Consider the following 10,599-nt stretch of genomic DNA (forward strand, 5'->3'; position numbering starts at 1 on the left):
ATGACTGGGGTGTTTACTGACTCACTACTCCAGAGGGAACAGCTAGTGTTAAGCAAGTCTTATGATTGCTCTGTAGTAACAACAACAACAACAACATATGTGTGCAGCAGCAACTGAAATATGCTAAATTTAGCTTTATAGTAATTTCTCATGGTCTGTTAAAGGGTCTGTTATCTTTATACTGTTATCAGAGGTGTAGAAATAATTTCCTAAAGGAGTCTAGAGTCCAGCAATGTTTGATTATCTTACAATATGAAGGTTGCTTGATTGGGCTTTGAAATGGTATGAGAAGTTCTTACATACAATCAGTCAATCATACAATCAGTCAATTCATCCCAATGGTCAGGGCTCTGTGCGGGTCATTGGATTTCCTCCACATCAGATTTGTCAAAATCATGGACCACCTATTAAGCACATGAACAGGAGAGGGTCTTTTCCAAAACTATGGCTACAAAATATCTTTCTTTGCAGTAGTATAACATTGCACTAGATTTTTACTTCATTACTGCACTAAAGTAAATTTTTCAGGTATCTGTACTTTATTGGAGTATTTTCAATTTGCACTTTGACTTCATTGCACTTTAATGTCTAATATCATAATTTTTACACCAATATATATAAGAAAATATCCTGTTTTTCACTAGTTTAAGATTAATACATAAATTGCATTAAATTATAACCTGTCACAAGACCACAACTGTAACTCCACAGTTCTCAGGAGAGCTTGCATGGAGATTCATTGTGTGTCTGTAACAATAGACACACTCTTTCCATTAAAAGATATGATGCACCAGAAAATAAAACATTTAATAGTAGAAATGGTTAAGATAGAATTGTAATAAATCAGTACTTTTGATGCCAAAGTATGGTGAGTATTAGCTCATGGGTAAGGCTCTGGGTTACTGAGCAGAAGTTTGGGGGGGTTCAAGCACTGGTATCACCAAAGCTGCTGCTTTTGGGGCCCTTAAATAAGGCCCTTAAACTTCTCCAGAGGTGATGTATCATGGCTAACCCTGTGCTCTGACCCCCGTTTGCTATCACTGGGATATGCAAAGAAAGAATTGCACTATGCTGTAAAGTGCATGTGATAAATATAAAATATCGACTATTATTAAACTGTGCTGTGCAGGGTAGATAGAGTTCTGGAGAACTGCCAAGACCAGATTTGTTGATCACTATCATATTGTGACATGTATTTCATCACTCCAGAGAATGTTTCCATTGCTCTAGAGTTCAGTGGCTGCATTCTTTACACCGCACCAACTGACACTTGGCACTATTGCACAGTGATTTTAGGCTTGTGTGCAGCTTCCATGGAAATCCATTTCGGGCCCAGTTCTTCTGCTGGTATGGCTTTCAGTCAGTATTGATATGTCTTATGAGTGATGCAAGAGAGGTTATGTGATGTTTCAGAGCATGACATATTGCAGAACTTCAGCCTCGTTCTGTGATTCTTTGTGTGGTGTACCGTTTCAAGGCTGAGCTCCTGATACAATAGTTACAGTGGATGTGGACTAAAGACTTAAAACTTTTTAATACTGTAGATCTGCCTGTTTTGAGTGACTGGGATTTGGATTAAACCCATGCCTTTCAAATGACCAATTAAATACAATGGTTACATTTCACACACTGATTAAGTACTGATTGTACTGATTTAGAGAGAAAAAAACACGAGCAGTTAAGATTACCTTTACACTGGCAATGAAATATATATGAAAAGTAATTAGAAAAAATATATGTTGGTCATTGAGTATAATGGTGTTGTCAATCTAGTCAGATTTCGATTATTCCATTGATTTAGTTACATGTTATAGTCACGATAGAGCTGAAAAACTGTACACCTCTATGACAGGATATATAGACAAATGGATAATGCCTATAAGTCTATATTACATTTTGCTGTGTTCACATGGTCACAAGTCACTGTCTTTGTTGAGTTTTGCTTTTTATTTATTTACATTGGTTTACATTATTTACATGAGTGTGTGAGTGTGTATGCATGGTGCAGATGCATTTCCTGTTTAACGATCATTGTCATGTGTTGTACAATACACAGTGCACCATACAGTATACCTATATCTCACACACACACACACACACACACACACACACACACACACACACACACACACACACACACACACACAAACACCCCCCCCACCCCCGAGTTGAGCACTAAACTGTTGACCTTGGCCCAGTCTGCATCACTACACCTCAGGATTGTACTTGCAACACAATTTATTGAATACTGTAAAATTCCACTAGCATTTTTTTCTCTTCTTAGGGTTCAGTGCCTGGATGGTGCAGATTCCCCCATTCAATTGCTTTATGGCACTGCAGAGGAACATCCCACATAAAAATGCTTTCAAAGACCATGCTGTGTGGTCGCCCTCCTTTTTTCAAACTTCCGCTCTGCATTTTGTCCCGTGCACTGCAGAAATAAAAGAGCCAAGTCCCTCCTGCTTACGCTGACGAGGTACGCTACAATCAATAAGATTAATGAGTTGTTGAGGGAGGAATAGGAATGAGGCAGCCTGCAGTGCTGCACTGCAGGACGGAGTCAATCCCAGTCGCACAGAGACCCCTACCGTTAACCGAGCACTGCTTCAGACATACTTAGGAATGACTTATGAGAAGTTATCAAGAAGGGAAATGATTTGATCATTTTTTTTAAGACTTATGGACAAAGGCTGTGTATTCGTTATCAATATATTTGCAAGTTTGACTTATTGTGACCTTGATATGACAGATGACAATTTTATCCTTGTTATTAGTATTTATAGATAAATTTTAAGGGTAGAAATGTGGGGTTTTTCCTTATTATACTATCTGCTATGATAACTGAACATAGCATTAGAACAACTAAAATAAGCATTCACTGCTGCATTATCTTTGACGCATTCATTATCATATATGAACTGTGTAAATTGACACAAAACTGCATATAATAATTGAGGCTCTTTAAAAATGTTCATGCATTTTGTGCATATTGTAAAATTATAACATACAATCTAAAAGCTCTAAGGTTAAACCATGTAAAGCTCATAAAGACACATTTGACAATAGTAATATGGAAATGTTGTACAAGGAATGTTCACCTTGCTCTAGTGTGAACACAGTCTTTTGGCATTTTTTTATGTCAGTCAGTGCATTCTATTCGAAAGGTTCTTGCACTTTCCCTCTCATTGCTTTGGCTGTGTGCCTACTTAATTCAGTAAGTGCGACAGTGGAGCTAGGAACAGAGCACAGAGGTAAAATACATCACCACAGCGTCTTCCTTCAGATTGTAGATGGTTGAGTATGCAATGACAGCTGCTTGAGCTGATGCCTTAGAGCATCACGTATATTGTTTTCAGACCAGTGAGAATAAATGATTCATTAAAATGTGTTTATAAAGTGGGTTAGAAAAGACTTTCTTTGGCATACCTCAATCCAGAATTGGTAAAACTGACAGGAATGGATCTGACACCACTCTATGTTGAAAGAGTGGTCTTGATACTACTTTAGAAATGTTTAGTACTCTGTAATATTCTGTTCAGAAGTGTATTTTCTGCAGCTCCTGACATTGAGTAATTCCTCTATTACCCATTCCAGAAGTTCTTTACATTATTTTTTTCGTTGTATATAAAGAGGTGGTATATCGCATGTGGACACGGGTAGTGAGCTTTAGTAGCTTGGCTAACACTGTTGTTTGAGTGTAGGTGAAATAGGGAACATTAGATGTGTTCATCAGTAAAGGTGACAGAGAGGACAAGCCATGGTTCATGAGGAATAAATAAGTGTGAAATAATATTTGTAGGTTTAACTGTAACGTGTAATAATGTAAACGATTCCCAATTGCTCAAAAGAAATGAAAGTTTTGATAATGCAGGATGCAATATGGGGTTGCATTAGCAGGCTTGATTTAAATTGACAATCTGCATGTGCTTGACGAGTTATGACGTCACGGCACCAAAAAGCATTTGCTGCTTTATTTTATACACTTCCAGGCATTCTAAAAGCCCCAATCATCTGCAATAAAGCCTGTAGGGGGCGCCAATGTGCTTTGCTTGTGCATTATCAACCTTCCACGCCATGAGAAATAAACCCTACTCAGACTAGAAAGGTTCCTTTTAGAAGGTAGTGGAAATGGCCTGTTCATGACCTCCTTCTCCTGCCAAATGCTTGTTACAGTGATCAAAGTTGAGGGGGTTAACCCAGACCTGACAAAGGATTCCAACCAGTTCCAAAAAGCCTTTAGTGTTTCCTCTCTTTCCCTATCAGACGAAAAGCCTTTACACTGCCTACACGCTTCAGCTGTCATCCGAGCTCTGGGCAAAGACAGAATAAGGTCACAGTGTGTGTGTGTGTGTGTGTGTGTGTGTGTGTGTGTGTGTGTGTGTGTGTGTGTGTGTGTGTGTGTATATGTGTGTGTGTTGGGGGGGACAGACATCACTGTCTATGTAAATATTTTTTCCTCACATAAAAAAACTGAAACTCAAAACGATTTAAGCCTTTTTCTATTAATACTATTACTATTCATTTTTCTGTTATCATGAAAAAGGTCTCGTCCCAAGCATGAAACTTTATCACAGTGTGCACGAGGCATTTATCAGTGATCTTTCCAAGCAGGCCTAGCCCCCAAGCACTGATACCAATGTCCAAAGTGCATTATAAAAATACAGGCAGTTTTCACGTGTTCTAAGCTCATACTAGTATTTATTTACAGTTGAAAACGCATTATCACTGTAATCGTCATTGTCAAGAGAAACATCCATATGGAGAACCTGGAGGAAAGAAAAGGGGTGAGTCAAGTTTCATTCCCGTTGTTAGTTTCTTTATTGGTGTGTTATATTGCGACTAAAGAAGACCTCATTTTTAATGTTTGTCCAGTCTTTAGAAAAATCGTTATTTAAATTAAAATTTAAATTTTATTTGTTACATACATATTCATACAGAGTATGACATATAGTGTAATGCTTTTTTACGACTGTCCAACTTGTAAACATGAAAGAAATACAATATAAGATAAAAAAAAAATTTTAATAAAAAAATATTAAGTATAAAAGTATATTAAAATTTGTGCTTTAAAACATTCTTCAACAAGATTCGTTAAAGTTGTGTAGTTCAACTAGACGGCCTTTTAACAAATGCTTCTCTTCCAGAAACTTACTCTGTTGTTGGCTTTTGCAACCCTGATCTCTGCATTCGGCTCATCTTTTCAGTATGGCTACAATGTGGCTGTTATCAACTCCCCAGCCACGGTACTTGCTCTGAATTTACATATTTACTATCTTTTGTGTATTGTTACTTGTAGTCTAGTGTAATCCAATGGATGCAAATGAACTTTCAGGACATGCAGAATTTCTACACCAGCGTGGTTGAGAGTCGCAATAGCACAGTCACCAGTGATGTGTTAACTCTGCTGTGGTCCCTGACAGTGTCCATATACCCTCTGGGGGGGTTCTTTGGCTCTCTCATGGTAGCACCACTGGTGAATAATTTAGGAAGGTAACCAGATCATTTAATTCACGTACTATAAATCTTTGACTGAATCTAAAATCTAAATCTAGACCCTTAAATTTTTTTTTCTGTCTCTTTTCTATCATACATGTTCAAAGGATAATGTTTTAAAAACCAATGAACCCACAGCTGTCGAAAAGTTTTCTAATAATGTCCCATTCTTATTGTCAAATTTTTGTTTTAAATTATGTGGTAATTAATTAAACCATTTTATATTTGACCACTCTTTTCAGTTCAGTTTCATACAATTTATTTCATTTATAGCTCTCGAAGAAGATATAAGCTAAATATTTGAGAGGAATCATCCTTATCTCTGTAAAACCAGATGTTGTGATTATAAATTATATTCAGTGCACTTTAGCTGTGCACTATATGGTCAAAAATAGTACACAAAACAAAATATTATAGTTTTAGTATGCTATTTCACATGTACATGAGGAATATATTACACAAAATTAATGAATTGTACTTCTTAATACATACTACATGGCCAGAAATATGTGAACACCTGACCATCACACATGTTTGTGCTTGTTGAACATCCTATTCCAGATTTAGTTTCGCTTTGCTGTTCTTAAAAACCTACATCCTTATGGGAAAGCTTTCCTCTTTCAGCAACAGGAGCATTAGCGAGATCAGGCCCTGGTGTTATATTAGGAGGTCTGGAACACAGGTGGATTTTTATTTCATTCAAAAGTTGTTCAGTGGGGTAGAGGTCAGGGCTCAGTGAGAGACACTTCAATTCTTCCACTCCAGACTGCCCAAACCATGTCTTTATGGGCTTTGGTTTGCACACATGTTGGAACTTGTTAAAACATTTTACATGATATTAATATATTGTTTTAAATCACTGAAAAAATGACTTATTTTAGAATGTGACTACGTCTTGTTTTTTCTTTTGGACATTTTATACATTTTATACGTTTTATATGTGATTTTGTGGGATTTTCATCTAGATTAAAAAAAAAGAAAAAAGGGGATCTTAAACCATCAGTACTTATTATATGTCTAGCATTTTTTTTTATATAATCTTAGATAATGTTGTGCCATGTTGCCAAGCATTTTACTATATGCCATACTCTGTATGTCTGTGTGTGTAACAAATAACATTTTAATTTTTATTTGATTTGTTGTGCTCAAAAATGGTTACATGGCACTATATCTGCACTATTGCTACATTTTGCACTTCTGGTAGATGCCAAAGATTCTGCATTTTGTTGCTGTGTACCTGTACAATGGAATGACAATAAAGTTCTATCTATCTATCTATCTATCTATCTATCTATCTATCTATCTATCTATCTATCTATCTGTCTGTCTGTCTGTCTGTCTGTCTGTCTGCCTGTCTGCCTGTCTGTCTGTCTGTCTGTCTGTCTATCTATCTATCTATCTATCTATCAAGAGAACTAAATATAAGTAAGTAAATAATGTTATGTTTGAAGTTTACTAAACAGACAGAAACCTCTAAAAGCATCACTTATGCATATCAATGTTGTAAATTTACAATTTGTAAATGTTTTCTTTACATTTATTTAATTTATCTAACAAATCTAATCTATATCAAATTTAATCACTCATCATACATCTCATACTTGTTCATAGGAAAGGTACCTTGCTGTTCAACAACATTTTCTCCATCATTCCTGCTATAATGATGGGTGTAAGTGAGGTGCTGGGCTCTTTTGAGATCATCATCTTGGGTCGCTTCTTTGTCGGCATCTGTGCTGGTGGGTAAAACTTTACTCACTGATATGTACCAAATTATAGATGTTCTTAAGGATAGAATGTTTTTATGCCTCATTTCCAGGCCTTTCATCCAATGTGGTGCCAATGTATTTGGGAGAAATGGCCCCAAGGAACTTGAGAGGAGCTATTGGGATTGTGCCTCAGCTTTTCATTACTATAGGCATCCTCACTGCCCAGGTGTTTGGTATCCGAAATATTCTTGGGAACGCTGAAGGTATATTAGATTTACAAGTGGTTAAGGTTTTTCTCTACAGGATTACTAACTCAAATTTTAGAAAGCTTTACTAAATAAGTACATGTAATGTAAATGTTGTTGTATATTGTATATATAATAATACAAATCTCCCACTTATTTTTGTGGATTTGTATAAATTTGGATAATTGATGAATTATCTTTATTGCTGTGTAACTCAGATATATGATGTAGACTATGTATACAGGAGTGATTGCCAGATGAACAGAACTTTCAGTGCTCTTTCATCTCTGTAGGTTGGCCTATCATGCTGGGTCTCACTGGCATTCCTGCACTTATTGAGCTGCTTTTTTTGCCCTTCTTCCCCGAAAGTCCCCGATACACGCTCATTCAGAGGGGTGACGACAATAACGCCAGGATTGGTATTTTTTAAATTTCTGATAAAAATTACACAATTGCAAACAGCTTAACTTACCTTTAGACCAAGACTTATCTTTAACGATGTTCAATACAGCAGATGTGCTTCCCACACACAAAAGAGCCAAAGTAAATCAGGTTTGTCAGGTTACAGCAAAATTTCCATTCCATCTTAAAAACCACACAAAAAACATAGTAACCAGAAAAGATTAATATGTTAAGACATGCAGCTAAGCTTATGCAAGCTAAGCTTTGGCTTATGAGAGCTGGTCCTGTTCTGATTTCCTTGAACATTTCAGATGTACAAAACAATTAGAATGGCACATCCTGTACCAACCAGAGCAAGCAGGAGTATTCAGTCAGTTAATGTTTGGAACATGCTTTAGATATGTCACTGTAAAAATGTATTTGGTTACAAATTAAATTTACTTTATGCCCAAATCAGCGAAATTACATCAAAAGTTATATAGAATTAAGTGTGCTGTGTTTAAGCACTGCAGCGTCTGAGAGGATGGAAGGATGTAGAAGAGGAGATGACGGAAATGCGACTTGAAGAGCAGTCAGAGAGAGCCGAGGGCCAGCTTTCTGTGCTCAAGCTCTTCACCTTCCGCTCTCTGCGCTGGCAGCTATTGTCCATAATCATCATGAACATGGGCCAGCAGTTGTCAGGAGTGAATGCTGTAAGCCATGGCACACTGACTGCAAACCGCTCATGAAACCCATGTTTTCCTGTTTCATCTTTTCATGTGCTTTGAATGCATGCCACTATGGCTTTGTGGCCTCTGCTTTAATATGAGATTGAATCCCAAATCTATCTGCAGATTTATTACTACGCGGACAGCATTTTTTCTTCAGCCGGAGTGAACGAGAACCACATTCAGTATGTGACTGTTGGAACCGGGACTGTGAATGTTATCATGACCTTTGCTGCAGTAAGTGTTCAATCAGACCACAGCCAAGCTGTTTCCCATGACTCGTCATTCATGAGTGTGTTTTGCTATTGCACAGGTCTTTATAGTGGAAGGCTCTGGCAGGAAGTTGCTGCTTTTGATTGGGTTCGGGATCTGCTGTGCAGCCTGTGTGATCCTCACCATAGCTCTCAGCCTGCAGGTACAGCCCACAAACACTAATCTTCCAGTATAACACTCAAAATCATTTTCAATTTCACTGTAAGTGCCTGTGGGCTCACTGTTGTAATAAATATCATCAGTGGAGTGTGATAGATGTCATAAATAGTCGTCTGGAGCTCTGGGATGGAGAACATGCTGCAGCAGCAGTTCTTTGTCTAGTCAGTATCGGAAGGATGTTCGTAAATATGAAAGGTTACAGTGTATTAATAGACTTCTGGACTATTCTAGGAGAGCTTGCATTGGATGTCCTATGTCAGCATCGCCTGTGTAGTCATTTATGTCATTGGCCACGCCATAGGCCCAAGTAAGTGGAAATTTAATCTTATCTAATCCAGTGGTTCTTTATTTATTTGTCCAAGACCTTCTTTTTGGATAATACGTCACTGTATAGAAAGCATGATACATTTCAAGTTCTTTCCTCTATTTATTTGAGAAACTTTCTCTTAAAAACATGTTTTGAAACTTAAGTAAAAGGCTTTTGTTGTATATTTCTACCTGCAGGTCCAATTCCCACTGTGATCACCAATGAGATTTTTCGCCAGTCCTCGAGACCTGCAGCTTTTATGGTGGCAGGTTCTGTGCACTGGCTTTCAAACTTCACTGTAGGCCTGGTCTTTCTTTTTCTTGTGGTCAGTGTAATTTAAAAACATACATTACTGTGATAATTATTTAAATATGCCTGAGAAGAATAAGTTAACATGCAAAAATTGCTTGTTTGAAGGCTCTCCATTCTGATCTTGAGAGTTTTATGGCCTTCGAGTGAACACACCCCTAGGACCTCATAATTGTCAACACAGCTAATGAGCAGGACCACATTCCTTATGTTTTTTATGTGCTTTTTACAGAAACATCTAGGAGCTTACAGCTTCATCGTCTTTGCTTTCATCTGCCTTGCCACACTCATCTACATTTGGGTGGTCATCCCCGAAACTAAGGGTGCCACCTTTTTGAAGATCAGCAAGCTGTTTGCTAAGAGGAACAAAGTGGAGATTGTGGTGGAGGATGAGGTTTGTAGGATGAATGAGGCTCGAGTGACAGATCATGACATAATTACAAGCTTCTGAAGGTGGACTGGCTAAGAGCAAATTTTATGCATATATCAGACTCTGTTAAATTCTGAAGCTTAGTATGCATCATATTTTTACGTGATATATTCCTTTAATTGAGAGCATTTTGGGTAGAATTCAGGCTATGCAGACTACCTATATGGGTACCAGGTGTTCAAATACGTTGGTCTTCCTAAAGAAGCAGTCCAACATACATCATACATAGGCTGAAAACATAATTATATGTCTGACATTGTCAGACTGCACCTAGTGTTGCTGTTAAATAGGCAGTATAATTATAGTAGAACAAATCCTGGCTCTGCTAGTATTACATGTGTGCACTACAATTTGACAAGCTGTCTGGAACCTGAGATCTAAGTTCTAAGATATTGTGCAACAACATTTGAATGAATCACCAAGACATTTAAAATTCTGTTTACATGCTTTTTACTTATTTAAACATAACATTATACCTTCAAATATATACAGTGAGGAAAATAAGTATTTGAACACCCTGCTATTCAGCAAGTTCTTCCACTTAGAAATCATGGAGGGGTCTGAAATT

The 10,599-nt window shown here is 37.3% G+C and overlaps 1 protein-coding gene across 2 annotated transcripts; it reads left to right on the forward strand.

The window, feature by feature from the left end:
- Positions 1-4,627: 4,627 nt before the first annotated feature.
- slc2a5 (solute carrier family 2 member 5) lies at positions 4,628-10,514 on the forward strand. 2 transcript variants are annotated; one of them, XM_083570414.1, is made up of 12 exons: positions 4,628-4,784; positions 5,145-5,243; positions 5,333-5,490; positions 7,105-7,229; positions 7,310-7,462; positions 7,738-7,863; positions 8,351-8,538; positions 8,680-8,790; positions 8,867-8,968; positions 9,217-9,292; positions 9,490-9,617; positions 9,834-10,514. In XM_083570414.1, the coding sequence occupies exons 1-12, from the start codon at positions 4,758-4,760 to the stop codon at positions 10,050-10,052; spliced, it is 1,512 nt and encodes a 503-aa protein (XP_083426540.1). In that variant the 5' UTR covers positions 4,628-4,757; the 3' UTR covers positions 10,053-10,514. The 2 variants fall into 2 exon arrangements, with proteins under 2 accessions (XP_083426540.1, XP_083426541.1); XM_083570415.1 differs by having other exon boundaries at positions 9,220-9,292.
- Positions 10,515-10,599: the final 85 nt, after the last annotated feature.

This window comes from Silurus aristotelis (genome assembly GCF_946808225.1).
Source record: "Silurus aristotelis genome assembly, chromosome: 19".
Taxonomy (NCBI): Eukaryota; Metazoa; Chordata; class Actinopteri; order Siluriformes; family Siluridae; genus Silurus; species Silurus aristotelis.